The following is a 15,894-nucleotide window of genomic DNA, read 5'->3' on the forward strand; positions in this document are numbered from 1 at the left end:
GCGACTTTAAAGTTTCAGCAAAAACTTGTGTCAGCACCTCTTACTCCAGCAATAATTAATACACTGTAATCGACAATGAGCTTTCATGTGCTGGCTGTATTTTTGGTGTATTCTTTTATGAGAAGATTTGCATAGCTTATGAAGCCGCTGCTGACTCAAACAACACGGAATCAAATCAGCGAACCCCAAGGAGAGAGGTGAACAGCCAACAGCTGTGCTGGTCTGCACATAATCTGTCTCCTCCAAGGTCACACTGAGTATCACCAACTAATCAATACCAATGGGCAACTCAGAATGGAAATATTAACATATACTATTAAAATTAGAAACCCCTTTGCAGCACAACTTATACTGTGTTGATCACCATGAAATTTGAAAAGTCACAAGCACGTACGACATGCAACATCATCCAGGTCCAAGTCAAATTCTCAGTTATTTTAACTTTTGTTGTTTTGTTGGCTTTAACTAATAAAAGGCAGCAAGGTTGAGCTGTTCTTTCTTTGAGGGATTTTTTTTCAAGGACAGTCCCTTCAGCAGCCACAGCAGTGTTATGTTTCTCACACCTACAAGTGACCCATTTTTCGAAGCTTTGAGATGTGTCAGTTTTGACTCCACCAACACATAAAAAACTGTTCTTTATAGTCTGCTGTTGAGATCACAGCAGTAGGCTCTCATACATTTTCAAGTTATAAGAGACTCATTCTTGGGAACTGAATAGATTAAAACCATCTGTAACTTTGAGATCATGTTTTCAAAGAATGTAACTTGTTAGTGGATAGCCTATATCACTGTCTAAAATATGCATAGAAATTATAATTTCCTGCAATAGTTTTGTGTCATTAATGAAAAGCAAGTCACAATACTCTGCCATTTTGTGCATATGAGGTTATTTTATTTCAATCTAACAAGTCAGTCAATAGTAATTGTTTTTCTTTCTTCTTCTTTTCTTTCTGTCTGCTCCCTTTAGTGGTCACCACAATGGATCATCTGCCTCCATCTCATCTATCCCTAACATCCTCTTCTGTCACACCAGCCATCTGCATGTCCTCCTTCACTTCCTCTTTTCCCTCCTGCCTAGCAGCTTCATTTTCAACATCCTTTGTCCAATATATCCACTATCGCTCTCCTGTAGAGATGCTCAATCTAAGCTGGCCCTATGATGTACTCATTTCTAATCTTGTCCATCCTGTCCAATGAAAATCTTAGCATCTCCATCTCTGTCTCCTATCTTCAAATTATATATCATAGCAGGCCTCACTACCATCTTGTAAACCTTCCCTCTGGCTCTTGCTGCTATTCTTCTGACACAAATCACCCCAAGCATTGGTCTCGGTCAGCTCTACCCTGCCTAGATTCTCTTCTTCACTGCTCTTGTGCACTGTATGTTGCTTTGGATGGTTGAACCCAGGCATCTGAACTTGTTCACCTTCACTAGTCCCTGCAACATCACTATTACGCGATCTCCTCTTACTCACACACAAGTATTCTGACTTGATTCTACTGACTTTCATTAATCTTCTCTTCAAAGGATACCTCCACTTCTCCAGGTAATCTTCCAGACCTTTCCTACTCTCATTACTGATCACACTGTCATCAGCAAACATCATAGTCCACAGAGACTCCTGCCTGTCCTCATCTGTCAACCTGTAAATACCATGGCAAACAAGAACAGGCTCTGATGTCCCACCCCCCACCCTGAACTCAACTCTAACTCCTACCACATACCTTACAACTATTTCACTATTCTCATACATGACTTTATTCTCTGTCACTTCTGACTTCCTTATACAGAACCGTTATTATTATTATTAGTAGTAATAATAATAATAATAATAATAATAATAATAACAAAAATTAAAAATGTAAATAAAGTAAACAAGTAACAACGCTGCATCGGTCACTGCATCCTTAAGAATTATTTTTTAATCAGTTTGCTTTTAGGCCCTGGAATGCTGTATATTCTATCTAATAGCAACACCTGGTGGTTGAAAATTAAATAGCACACGCATAGGCGTGAGCTCGGCCAATACATCGTATTTAATATTCTGCACGTCCTTACTACGGCGGCGTGCTATGCATTACACGCTTTAAGTATCACCTGATCGATACCTAAATTAGCACTTGAAGTACTTTAGTGCTTTGTCACGCTGAAACGCAGTTTATATTGATGTGCGAGGACTGCAGCTTTACAGGAACCAATTTTCTTATTCTAAGCTCTACACGGAACTGAAAAAGGTTACACCAGTAATGCTAACCAGCTGTGCAGCTAGTGTCACCGGTGTTGTCGCTGACAGCCTGTCACTTACCTTGCTGCTGTAACTGTAATCTTGTTAGTAGATACAGAGTTGAATGACAGTGGCTGTGTTGCCTGTGCGTTAGTGTTTTACTAAAATTTCGTGGAGCTGAGACGCTGAAAATGAGAGAAGGGTAAGTAGATGGCTCCGTAGCTAACATTGACGAGTTAGCTAGGTGGCTAACTTAAAAAGCTACATATAAGACTGCTAACAGCACTAGCAAGGTAAGGACAGCTTAGTAGTTAGCATTTCAGTTACTCAGCTAACTCGGCTGCAGCGAGTGGTCATTTAATGAGGTTAAACTCGTTTGTATAGCCAGTAAATTCAAAGCATGGTGTGTCAGTCGTGACTGATTTGACAGCTTCTTTTGACAGGCCAAAAAAATACTGAGTGATGACTGGCTACTCTTAACGATCGACGATCAGTTAAATTAGATACCAACTGCCAAAGCTCTGCTAACACCAGTCGTATGAGCTTTTCACCAGGCTGACAGCAGCTGTCAATGCTTTTCCTTGTGGGTGGGGTCGAGACATTTTTTTTCCCTTCGCAAGATTTCCATCTTCATCTTTTCAGCATGCATTACCTTAATTTCCCGTACTAACCTCAGCGCTGCACACATCTCACCGCCACCTGATAAGCCAGTATATTCACCAGGGTTTGGTTCCCATCACCTTTCGGTTGTCTGAGCACACCTGATTCCTCCTATAGGTTGCTGATATAGCAGGAGGCGGAAAACAGACCCACTGCAGTCAAACACATTATCCAGTGATGTTTTACTATTACTGTTATTATAAAAATGATATAGTCCTGGTTTAAGTATATGAATGTTTTTAGACAGAATACATAGGGGTCCTTCCATGTCAACTAACCAAATGCCACGAGCTTTGACTTATGATAGTGAAATAAAATTGTGATAAAATGTATTTTCATCATGTTTTGTGCTTCATTATTTCTAAAGCTAAAGACTGTAGTTCATACATATTTTAGCCTTGTGCATGAGACGCACAATGTTGATTAGAATATCGGAATATATGGTTGCTGTTGTAGGGATACGTGTCCTTTTTTATTTGTAACCCTTCTTTTAATGCTTAATTTAATTGAATGTCTGATTTCAAAAAATTGTTTTGTACAGAATAGGTTTTTGAACAAAGCTTCATGAATGCCTACAATAATTTAATGAACACTAACTGGTGTTTAATTCTTTTATTAGGTGTGATAACATAGTCTTCATTACTTCCCAGTATTGGTACATGAGCAGTATGTTCAGTTTTGCATCAGTATTTTTTTATGAAGTAGGCTGATAACTGTTATGGATATTGTACATGATTATATACTGATACAAGAACTTCTGTATTTGATGCAAGAACTTCTGTATTTGATGCAAGAACTTCTGTATTTGATGCAATTACCTGCCAAATCATCTTTGGTTCCCTGTGTTTTTTGGTTGTTTCATTAATGTTTTTGTTTGGTTTTTATTGGTTTGTTGCAGAGTGTGTGGCCTGTGACTCAGCTCTTGTGTAGCCATGGAGAAGCCGTGGAGGTTGTGGGGGGCAATGGAGCGTTGCACCCTCACTCTGGTGTCCTGGTCCTGGGGTGCCTGTCGTGTCTCCCTTTTGGCCCTTATCCTCACCTTCCATCTATATGGAGGATTTTTTCTCCTCGCTCTCATCTTAGCATCTGTGGCAGGCATCCTCTACAAATTTCAGGATGTTCTCCTCTATTTTCCTGACCAGCCTTCCTCCTCTCGCCTTTATGTTCCCATGCCAACAGGAATCCCACATGAGAATGTGTATATTCGTACTAAGGACGGTGTCAAGCTCAACCTCATCCTGCTTCGTTACACAGGAGGGGACACATCTCCTGGAGTCACTGCTGGAAATCAAAGCTGCCCCACTTCTTCTGCTCCCCCTACGATCCTTTATTTCCATGGTAATGCAGGTAATATTGGTCACAGGGTGCCAAACGCCCTGTTAATGTTGGTCAATCTAAAAGCTAACGTGGTGCTGGTGGACTACCGTGGCTATGGAAAAAGTGAGGGTGAGCCCAGCGAGGATGGGCTCTACCTTGATGCCGAGGCCACGTTGGACTATGTCATGACCCGCCCTGATCTAGACAAAACAAAGGTGGTACTCTTTGGTCGCTCACTAGGAGGTGCCGTGGCTGTTCGATTGGCATCAGTCAACCCTCATAGAGTAGCAGCCATTATTGTTGAAAACACCTTCCTCAGCATCCCCCATATGGCAGCAACGCTCTTCTCCTTCTTGCCCATGCGCCTGCTCCCCTTGTGGTGCTATAGGAATAAGTTCCTGTCCTATAGACAGGTGGCGCTGTGCCGCATGCCTTCGCTGTTTGTGTCTGGTCTGTCTGATCAGCTCATCCCACCAGTTATGATGAAACAACTGTACGAGCTGTCTCCTGCACGGACTAAGCGCCTGGCTATCTTTCCAGAGGGCACGCACAACGACACGTGGCAGTGTCAGGGCTATTTTGCTGCTTTGGAGCAGTTCATTAAAGACCTGCTGAAGAGCCATGCCCACGAGGAGAGCGCTCAGCCTTCAGCTAGTGTCACCATTATCTAAAAAAGTTTTTTAAAAAAAGTCAGGGACTGACTGTTTATGGGCTTGAGTGGACTGATTGGAAAAGCTTCACTGATTCTTGGGAAGAATGTACATTTTTTTTTTAATCCTTTTGTGTGGGGTTTTATTTTATTTCACTCTTTTTACCTTTCTGTAAATTTAACATGTTAAAATGTTTTCACTGTTTCAAGGTTCTAAGAGAGGGTAAGAATGTCCTCCTGAGTTTGTTTTGCAGATATGTATGCATGTATTTTTGACGTTTTTTAACGAATGAAGCCAGATCATACATGTCACAACACAGAAGACTTTGCTCTAGTAAGTCTGCTCGAATGAATTAAAGTCAGTGAAACAGTTTCTCTTGTTACTGCGTCCATATAGGGGCCTATGGTGTTTCAGTGAAAACTGATTGTTACTGCAGTTAAAATTTCAGTTCATCTGATAAACTGAGCTAGGCCTGATAATGCAGTCTAGCCCTTCAGTGTAAATATATTTAATTTTCTAAATTGCACTTTTCTTTTTAAACTTACCCAAGTGTTTAATTATATGAGCTAACATCTTCTGAGCAATACTTTGAGCAGTGTACTTTTTTCCCCTCTCCCTCTTTAAGCGTTAATCTGATGTATGTGCAACAGATTGGCACAGAAGGATATTGTTGTGATTACTGTCTATACACATACACCCTTTGAACTTTACTTTTAAAAGTAGCAGAAAGCTTCCTGTTGAATAATTATATTCAGCCACAAGTGTTTGCTGAGATGAAGTGGTCAGGAAGATGAAATGACATGTTTGATACTTCTGCCTGTCAAAAATAACTTATGGACCTCTTATTTCCTGTCTAGCTGCTTCTGTTTCATTGTGATTAAGATAATCTGCAAGCTGTTCTCCCTGGTTAAAATGCAATGCGCACACAAGAAAAGGTCTTTGTTTTCTAATTGGGCTTTAGGGGTTATTGTGCAACATTGGCTTCTATAGTTTATGGTAAGAACCTTTTACAGCAAGTTACATTAGTGTGATATATATCTGTGCACCGAAGGAGTCATCGGTTGGTGTAATGGTCTTGCCCCTGCTGACCGCTGGAACACAATAGGGAAAAATTACATAGTTCTCATTTTGTGCAAAAAAAAATATTCAGAAAATTTGCAAATATTATGAGTCCTCGGTAGTCTGAGCAAGAGAAATTTAGTGTGTAATTTCCCAAAGTTAATACTGCAAATCAACAAGAAACTGCAGTCCAGCAAATTCTAATAGGGGAATTTTGAGGGCGGAAATTAACTTTTGAAGATTAATGAAATTCTAAGAATTCTTTTTTAACAAAGACTGAGGAATGTGAACTTGCCCTATACCTCTCACCCTTTAGTCACACCATGTGAGATTTCTGGGAGGCATTACAGACATGACGAATGATTACCAAGAAAGATAGTTCTTAAAAATTTACAGCATATGGCCATTTGAATACTGAATTGAAATCATTTTAGGGCGCAAAAAAAAACCCCTGAAAGTGTTTTTTTAAGAAGAGGTATATTTAGGAATGAGGTGTAAGCTTTTTTCTTAGCTTTTATCATCAGCATTGTAATTGTTAATTGGAGGATTCTGTCACCCCATGCTTATTTGCAAAATGGCTTTACTCACTTGGAGGGCTTTTAATGAGCTAATTAACCTTTCCTGCATGTCTTCCATGGGATGGAGCGGAGCTCGACAATTAAAACGCTATTATCAGCTCTTGCTTTCTAAATGCAGCACGCTGCAGTGCAGTGGTATCAAAGCCATTTGAACAAACTCAACAGATCTTCTTAGCCATATTTAATACTGTTTGAGAAGTATGCTAAACAAAATCTGACAATGCCAGAAGACCAAATTTGTGCATCACTGTAACTTGACAAATGATCGAAATCCTACTATGAATGTAAATGGTGGTCTTAAGTGAACATGCTTTATAGAAATCGTATATTGCTGGTCTTTTCTTCCTTTTTCTTTGACTTATTTTACTGGTGGCACTGAACATTTTGGGACATTTTTGTATTATATCAAATCCATATGCTGAGTTAATGCACATTGTGCATACAACCATGTGAATATACACTCTTTTGGCTCCACTAGCTTTGTTTTACACTTCTGCTGTGACTTAGAATTGCACCATCCCGTCATTCGAGAGAAGATTGCGGAACTTGTTGTCATTCACTTGATTTACCATTTTGTAGCCTAGTAGGAAGCAAATTTAATAATAAATGGGATATTGAGTCTTCATCCTAGCCAAATGTGCTTTTACAGTCCAACACCCTGTGGATGAAAACAAATAAAATTGAATGTCTTTTAAGTTTTTATAGAAAATCATTGGCCGATCGGATGCGACAGTGCACTGTGGGACTTTTTTTTTTCTTTATGTGAATCTATTCGGAACAAATGCTGGCGAAAATGTTGCCATAACTCAGAATTGGTACGTTGCATTTTAAAGCTGGCATGTAATAACATCGAGTCTTGGCAAATTTTTATGGAAATGAACATGCACAGTCTTGACACACTTTGTGTATATCTGCCACAACCTCTCCGCTTCTGTATACTCTGAAGAAATACTGATGATTTCTCACTACAGACAAACATCTGAATGAGTCATCTTTTGACTTTTGAGTACGGGGCGGTCAGTTTGAGCAATTTTTTCCATTTTCCAGTTGTTTCTTTACGATTTTTAAACAATGTCGACAACTTCTTTTGTAAGCACACATTTTCACTTTCTATTTTCTGTACTGTAACATGCAATAAATTAATACATTAAAATCTTTTTTGTGGTTTGAGTTGGAGTTTGTGTGTGTCTGTGTGTGTGTGCTTTGTTATTCAGGGTGCTAGAACAAGTAACTTCACACTTCTGAGAATAACAGTTTTGTATGTTTTGCCATCTTGTGCTGCTGTTCACAGATGAATTTATTCACTTCCTTATTTTAGTGTGCATCTAATTCTGAAATAACGGTGGCATTATACGGTATTATTTTTTACTTCTCAGTCTTAAATCACTTTACCTGTTTCGCAACTTGGCTGTTTTCCATTTTGCTGCCAGGTTCCCCTCTTGTGCCCACTCGCGTGTCAATTTTTATTAGAATGTGTGGAAGAAGACGTGTGTTTTGTGATGTGAAAACCGAGGAGTGAGAGAGAGATTTGTCAAGGCTTCTGGTCAGGCAGGAAGCTCTGAGTGTGGTTAGCTTAGCGGAACAATAGAGGGGAAGCTCTTTACCATTTTTTTTGTAAAGTATTTATCCTGCGTAGTCCCTCAGACTGCACTGGATCTGGCTTCTTAAGGACAAAAGTGAGAGTTAAGGAAATCAATCTTGCTTCCAGACGGGAGTTACGGTACTACTGGAGATTCTAGAGAACATTTGATAACAAAAGCAAACATCCGCCCTTCCAAATACAGTAAGAAGAGAGGGAGAGGATAGTTCAGGCGTGAAACTGGTCATGTGGCAAGTGTGAGCTCGCTCTGGAGATTGTATGGGTCCTGCAATGGCAGTTTTGGCAGGTCTTAAGCCTGGCTCTGGACAAGGGGATAGTGAAAGAATGCTGTCCTGGCCAGTTTTCCTGTTGATGCTGGCCGCTCTCAGCTCATCTTTTCTTTCAGCTTTGTCTCTGTACCAGCTGGTAGCTCTCAGAGCTGAAATAGAGCAACTTCAATCAGATGTCTCTTGTGGGAGAGAAGAGGGACAACCCAGCGCAGACAGATTGCAGGTGAGAGAACACTAGTCCACCCCCCACATGGGAACAACAGCAAGCACCCCACCTGCACAAAGTTACGAAGGTGTGCAAAATATTGTATTTTAATTACAGTTACTGTTTTTCTAAGAGCTATATCATGTCTGTGCAGGTGGAGATTCCAAACAACATCAAAGATGTTGCTCGCCAACCCGAGTGTCCACCTGCCTTTATCCAAACACGACGAAGGAGAACGGTGTCTGGAGCAGAAGTGTTAAGTAAGACACAGAGGGTGCACTTGAGACTTACAGTTATTGTTCACGCATGAGATATTTGCAAAGATGTACGTTTTGTTTTTTCAACTCGATTATTACTGATTAGAAAAAAAGAGAAATAACACAATTTTATTACTGGTACTATGCGTAGTGTATAATTTTCTGTACCATTGTTAACCCGTGTTTAATTGTGTATAGAGGTTTCTTTTTTTTTTTTTTGGTGGGCAGGGGGGTGGAGGGTGTTAAATCCCGCCACACTAAGTTCCCCAGAACACACTGTTTACTTTAACATACCAATGACCACGTTTTCTTAACAATCCAAAAAAATCTCATGTGGTCAGATATTGCTATTAGTTGATTAATGTGCACAGTATAAGGCCAAATTTATTGAGCTGTTGGGCACTGATGATGCACAAAAATGGGAGAAAAAAAATGATGGATAAGAACGAACAAGAGTAACGGCTAAGGAACAAGCTTTGTTGAGACAGAAAAGAAACAACTTTTAAAAATAGTTTCCTCTTGTGTTTGCTCGCAGTTTCTCAGTCTTTCCTGCAGATGCTGGCAAACGACAGCAGAAAAAACTACGTGAAAGGTACAAGATGTTAGACCATAACTGTGACATTTTGTTTTGATTTGTCTGTTTGTTTAACTTACCTCTGGTTTGTATTTACCTCTTGTTTCATATTGAGATCTTTTGGTCTTTGCAAACTAATCAGAGCCATTGTTACAAAGTCAGAATTTAGACTTAAGCTGTATGAGGTCTACAGTAACTAAGTGACTCACAAATATGGTGACTGTTACAAAAGATGTATCTTTATGTGCCGTGGGGCATTTTCCATAATGATGTTATGTTTTGGATTAGAAATTTTATCAGATACGTACACAGGCATCCCTTGGCAGCCTGGGTTAAAGAGAGGCACTGCCCTGCAGGCCGAAGGTGACCGCATTTTAGTCCGAGAGGAGGGCTTCTATTATGTGTACAGTCAGGTATGTTCTTTTTTGAAATTGTCATTCCATTATTTTGCCACAGGGGGGTGCTGCAATTCCGTTTCCAAATCATATTATTTTCCCCCTTACAAACGGTGCAGAAAAAAGGGTGTGCTCAATCTAAACATGCAGGTGGTTGAGAGACCTTGAACAAAGGTCAGATAAAGAAAAGAATATATAAATTATGCGTGCATAATAAATTAGGTACCAAATGCTGTAGCACCAATGCCCCCACCACACCTCGTGGTTTTAACCTGGTGGTTCTGATGTGCACAGGTCTTCTACAGGGACAACACCTTTGCAATGGGTCACGTGGTGTTCCGGTGGAAGACAAACGTTGTTGGAAACGAGCCTCAGTATGTGTCCCTGTTCCGCTGCATCCAAAACATGAACCCTGTCCAATCGTTCAACACCTGCTACACAGGAGGTGAATCTATGTTATTGTATTTGCCCAGATATGTTCTTCCTTTAAACAACAGTTCTTGTGGAGGTTAATCAACCCACTTCCTCTTTTGTCAAGCTGTCAAGCATTTGTTTGTGTGTGTGTGTTTGTGTATGCATGTTGGTGCTTCAGTTTTAGGAGTGCGTGGTAATGGAAAATACCAATTCAAGGTCTGATGCAGACATTTACATCCCTCAGGTATTGTGAAGCTGGAGGCTGGGGACTACTTGGAGCTTCTGATCCCCCGGGCCACAGCAGACGTGTCCCTGAGTGGAGATTCCACCTTTCTGGGTGCTCTCAAACTGGCTTAAAGTGTGCCACCTCACATCGGACCCAAGGGGAGACGTTAAAGCCATAAGGTGCCAGAGATGGGGGAATGGCAGCAACATACTACATTTCTTGGTGACCTTGACTGACTTGGTGTTGTGACAAAAACACAGGAAGCAGCCATTTCACCACTGGCTGAATGATGTACTGTGCAACTTCTAGCTTGTTAAGCCTGAGCAGACACAAGAGAGACAGAGGGTTAAGGGTTAAGGTCTGTCCTTTTTATTATGTTCATGCATTATATTCATTTGTGCCATACATATATACATTGTAAGAAACTGTTAGAATCAAGTAAGCTTTCTTCAAATAGTCGCACACATGGCAAGGACCAAATATTAATCACATAATCTTTCATTCAGCAGCAGCCACATTACTGCATAACTCAGATGGTTCTTTTTATATGCTTTATTAGTCCAGATGTCAAGACATAAGCCAGCATGACTCACTTGATATGAATATTCAGATGCAATAAAGTGACAATTCTTGCACAAGACATTCTGGGTGGAGGCTGATGTTCCATCAATAACCACAAGAAGGAAAGAGTTGTGTGTGTGTGTGTGTGTGTGTGTGTGTGTGTGTGTGTGTGTGTGTGTGTGTGTGTGTGTGTGTGTGTGTGTGTGTGTGTCAGAACAAAAGTAAAGAGAGAAATAAGGTTGATCAGGAGCAGCAGTACCCTATTTTTAGCCTGAGGCAAAACTCTAGGCAGATGATGTCTTCATTTTCAAAGGAACTGATCAATGACTTTGCCATGCATGAATGCATGAAAGTCCAGGAGAAAATAGTGACACTTTTTCAGTGTATTTTTCAGTCTAGATTTTGTATAAGCTAGAGATGGAGTAAACGTTATACCCGAGAGTGTGTTCTTATATATTCTGGACAATATTAATACATTTGCAGCATACAGTTTTAATTACAGTACATTATGTGAATTTTTTATGCCATAAATCACGCAGTATTATCAGTACTTTACATACTGTATAGGATCAGAGGGATTGTTTAGTTTTAATCTTTACTGACTGTCAGTGGTTTTGTGTTATAATTGTCATATCACAGGTAAAAAATAAACAATTAGTCACAAAAAAGGTTTTCTCTTACATGAGTTTTTCATGCGATATAACATATCAGGAAAACACAGATTTGTACACGGGAAAGGAAAATGTTAAGCAAAATGCTACACAACTTAACATGACTTTGCCATGACATGATATGATATAAAATTATAACACATAGCTCAAGTATTTCCCACAATCTCCTTGTATTCAAAACACAATTTATTAACAGGAAAATCTGGTTTCTATCTGGCTGCCAGGAAACCCATATGAAAATAGTGACAGTCAAAAAAAAATTGTTTTTGTTCCACAACTATTCAATGCTAAGCCCAGTTTAAGTAAACTATTTAAACTGTTGATTTTAGACAAGAATAGAGACCAAAACACACACCACTGTTTACATCGGTTGCTGAGCGGAGCAGGCAAACAGTTCAGCTTCCTGGGTTTCAGGATGTATGATTACCAGGGAACCCTGTTCTGGTAATCATACACTACTGTGGTGAATAAATCTGAGAAATGACTCAGACTAATGTAACCAGCTAACTTGGAACATTAATTTTGGTAATAATAAATTTACTAAGGGAGGTGAAAGGCCTGAGTCTGGAAGTGTGGTCAGAGGGTGATTAAAACTGCCAAGGACATCATTTGCACCAGTCTGCAGAGCATCAGCAATACCAGACCATACTGAACCCAACCACAGCTTTTTCACCCTGCTGCCACCTGGGAAGTACCGTAGATGTGTCCACTGCAGGACATTTTATTTTCTCATCTTCATACTTCTCTTTAATACTTCGCTATTTATTAAATACAATTAATATTTTTAATGACTAAATTATTATTCATAAATGTTTATTTTATGTGTTTTGCTAATACCATAAATGGTAAATGGACAGGTATTCATATAGTGCTTTTTACGACAAGCCTCATTCAGTCATACATACGTAAGCACCTTGTCCAGCATTACACACATACTCACACAGATGCATTTGAATGTGATTGTGTGAATGTTAATGTGTTGACATGCAGACTAGAGTAGCCAGGGACTGAACAATCGACCCGACCCGCTCTACCTCCTGAGCCACAGCTGCCTCAAATAAAGGGCCTGCATCTTCTACCTTGTTTTAAAACCTCCTGACATAATGGCAGTTAAAATGAAATATGAATCTTCAAACTGTAGAGGTTGATTTTTTTTAGTATTTTGGATTTCTCTTTATCTGAGATATTCTGTCTCTGTAAACTGGCCATCTGTCTGTCGTGGCAAAGAGTAAGACAAAGCCCAGTGGGTGGTCACTTCTTCAACAGGCATTCTGCCCTTGGAGTCCGTTTGACAAGCACTGAAATCAAAAGTGGGGGAGGGAAGAAGTCTAAAATAGAAGTCTTGAGAAGCTAGATGTTAAATTGACTCAAAGATCCCAAATATGTATCAGTGCAAGAGTACATGGAAGAGAGACCTTGAAGTTGAAATGCACAAGGAGAGTGGGTCAGGTCAGAGAACTGGAGCCATTGAAGTCAGAGAAGCTCTTTGATGATGCGGTAAACAGAGCGGACGGCTGGGCAAACATCAATTGAGAAAAAAAGGGGGGGGGGGGGTATTAGAGAAGAGGGAAGAGTGGAGCAAAGACCTCTGCTATAAATGTGTCAAGCATGATGCTCCTCCTCCCTCTGGGTCAAAAATGTCTTCATGCGGTGCCATGGTGACGAATTGTGCCTTGGCGGAAACTGATGTCATTTTGGGCTCCGCTCTCAAAAGAGAAACCAGTGTCTGACCGGAGAATGAGGAAATGAGACCTGCTGTGCGCTCATGCTGGCACTGTGTGTAGTTCACACACCCGTGCACTCACGGTGCGTGTATACAAAGTTTAAAATATCAAAGACGCACAATGCAGATATTCTGAAACGTCTGTGAAATCATATTTTAAAGAGCGTCTTAAAGAAATAAAGATGAAAAACAGCTCTACAAATGACCTTTTTACCTGTTCTGTTTTATTCAACAGCTACACAAGGCACATTATCTACTCTGACTGAGAAGTAAGATTACTTAAAGGAGCGCTGTTATACTAATGGTGGGTAAATTCCAAGAAATCTTCAGTTTCAATTCATTTATTTTCTCATTTCTCGGACTCTATCCCTTGTGGGTTTCACTATCTCTTTGTTCCCATCTGTACTTCCCTTGCTTCCCTTCTCTCTCTCTCCCTGTTTGGTACCTTTGGGACAGGTCAGACAGATGACAGGGAGTAAAGGTGATCCCTGAATCCTGATTATAAAACCGAGCATGCCCCGTTTCACTAACATGCTTGCACAGACATCAGAGTTTGCAGCCATTCACTTTTGCAGAGCATTGACTCTCACTGTGTACATACGTAGATCTGTTGCCCTCCCACAAATACTAATGAAATGTGCACTGCTCATATTAGCTCACTGCAGCTAAATGTGCTATATGTTTGTTTCGTGTACATACTTATGTAGTATTTGGAGATTACTTCGATCTGCTGCTGTCAGCCCAGAGTAATCAGGCTGATCCAGAGCCCTCCAGCTGAACTGGCAGAGGCAGTGCATGGATTTCTCTTCTAAGTGAGGATTTGGTTTATCAACAAACAGGATTGCACCATCCGTTACTCTACATCCTAAACACCGTGTTCTGTGCTTGCCATGCAATATAGTTTGGGGGTTTTTTTGGATTCAGCTAGATGTCAATTGTTTCTAATCTGAAAAACGTGACTGACCAAGCCGAATAAGAGATTTATCTGTTTTTAACATTACAAACATCTGATTGGGTTTAAAAATGCTTTCTCTCTCTCCCCTGTCCACATGAGATCTGCAAATATAAGCTGATCTATAATTCATATATTCCTGCCGAAAAATCAAACCATCACAAAACAGCAGGCGTCCAATCTGCATGGGTACAAGGCAAGTTTGAGCAGATTTGAAAGTTGTCTCCGTTCAAGCTCTTCCTATTGAATCTTTTATTTTTCCAGGCATATTTCTCAAGGACATGAGCTTATTACAGAAGAGAGCAAAGCACATCAGATGGATGATGAGAAAGGGGGAGAAAGATTATGGCTTGCCACAACTCTACTGCTTCCCCCTCTCTCTTTCCTTCTTCCTCCATCTTCTTCACCGCTCCAAGCTGGGGCTTTGGATGACACACAGCCCGCAACATTTGTTTATACACACACACACACACACACACACACACACACACACACACACACACACACACACTTAGAAGCTGTTGGACAAAAAGGAACAATTTGTATATACTGTAAATAAAAAAATATTTGCTAATTTTACCTGAATGTACCATCAGTTCAACAGTTGATATAAGAGAATAACTGACTTTACAATTATTTATTTATTTATTTATTTTTACAGTTTTTTTGTTCCCTCACTTTCTCGTGGCTTCTGGGGGCTTGGCTTTATTTCACCAATTCTTGGTATTATACTGTTTACATGTTTTTGAGTCTGCCAGTAGTTGCAAGTACTTTTATGTTGTTGTGAGTGATTTTCAGTAGCAGGCACAATGTTAAATATTTTCACCATCTTGGTTAGTGATTCAGCATGAGAACATTTTCTAATTAGCACCGCAGACCGCTCAGTTTTGTTTGTTCTTGTTTATTAACCAAAGTCCTGGAGAAATACTGAAATTTTGACCTGATGATAGAAAAATAGAACCCAAGTACGTATTTCATGAAATCCATCCAATGCATGTAGAGATTCATTCTAGTACTCATTCTCATGCTGATGAGGAAGAGCAACAGGCACTGATACCCTGTGAGAAAAAGGTGACGTTAGGTGAGAAGACACATACTATTTACGAGCTGTCCTCATTGTTCAGCATATGTGCTTACGTTCCTTTTTGGCATGCAAACATACACACATACATACACATGCACAAGCAAAAGACGGGCGTAACAGAGTAGTGTGTACAAAGTCCACTGTCACCCATTCCTACCATCTGCTCATGGGCTTGTGATAAGCAGTTGTAATTAGAGATTTAAACTCCTGTCTTCCTCTCTTGCTGTTTTCCCTCTCTTACACAAAACCAAACTCATAAATCTCTCCCTTTCACTCTCTCTCCCTGACTTATGCTCACTCTCCCTTTCAGTTTTTCCCCTATATTCACCCAAGCAAGCACACACCCCCCACCCCACTAGCTCTCCTTTTAACTCTCTCTCCCCCTCTCTCTCTCTCAGATGGGATGTGAGTGGAGGATTTTAGCCTATTGGTGTAGATGTAGAGAGAGATGGGAGTTGAGTTCTCTCTGGCTTT

General features: G+C 40.2%; 2 protein-coding genes across 2 annotated transcripts; both read left to right on the forward strand.

Annotated features, from left to right (window-relative positions):
* Positions 1-2,172: 2,172 nt before the first annotated feature.
* abhd13 (abhydrolase domain containing 13) lies at positions 2,173-7,635 on the forward strand. The gene is made up of 2 exons (XM_063499872.1): positions 2,173-2,427; positions 3,784-7,635. Exon 2 carries the CDS (start codon positions 3,818-3,820, stop codon positions 4,871-4,873), a length of 1,056 nt encoding a protein of 351 aa, XP_063355942.1. The 5' UTR covers positions 2,173-2,427; positions 3,784-3,817; the 3' UTR covers positions 4,874-7,635.
* A 476-nt stretch (positions 7,636-8,111) lies between these two features.
* On the forward strand, positions 8,112-11,642 carry tnfsf13b (TNF superfamily member 13b). Its single transcript, XM_063498335.1, has 6 exons — positions 8,112-8,581; positions 8,718-8,823; positions 9,356-9,412; positions 9,683-9,807; positions 10,084-10,234; positions 10,448-11,642. The coding sequence occupies exons 1-6, from the start codon at positions 8,348-8,350 to the stop codon at positions 10,558-10,560; spliced, it is 786 nt and encodes a 261-aa protein (XP_063354405.1). The 5' UTR covers positions 8,112-8,347; the 3' UTR covers positions 10,561-11,642.
* Positions 11,643-15,894: the final 4,252 nt, after the last annotated feature.

The sequence above is a fragment of the Pelmatolapia mariae genome, linkage group LG16_19 (genome assembly GCF_036321145.2).
Source record: "Pelmatolapia mariae isolate MD_Pm_ZW linkage group LG16_19, Pm_UMD_F_2, whole genome shotgun sequence".
Lineage (NCBI taxonomy): Eukaryota > Metazoa > Chordata > Actinopteri > Cichliformes > Cichlidae > Pelmatolapia > Pelmatolapia mariae.

Bases quoted from the DNA above. Each gene is read 5' to 3' on its own strand.
- abhd13 (XM_063499872.1), top strand. From the start codon at position 3,818: ATGGAGAAGCCGTGGAGGTTGTGGGGGGCAATGGAGCGTTGCACCCTC.
- tnfsf13b (XM_063498335.1), top strand. From the start codon at position 8,348: ATGGGTCCTGCAATGGCAGTTTTGGCAGGTCTTAAGCCTGGCTCTGGA. The intron at 8,582-8,717 runs GTGAGAGAACAC...ATGTCTGTGCAG, and splicing joins CCAGCGCAGACAGATTGCAG to GTGGAGATTCCAAACAACAT. The intron at 10,235-10,447 runs GTGAATCTATGT...TACATCCCTCAG, and splicing joins CAACACCTGCTACACAGGAG to GTATTGTGAAGCTGGAGGCT.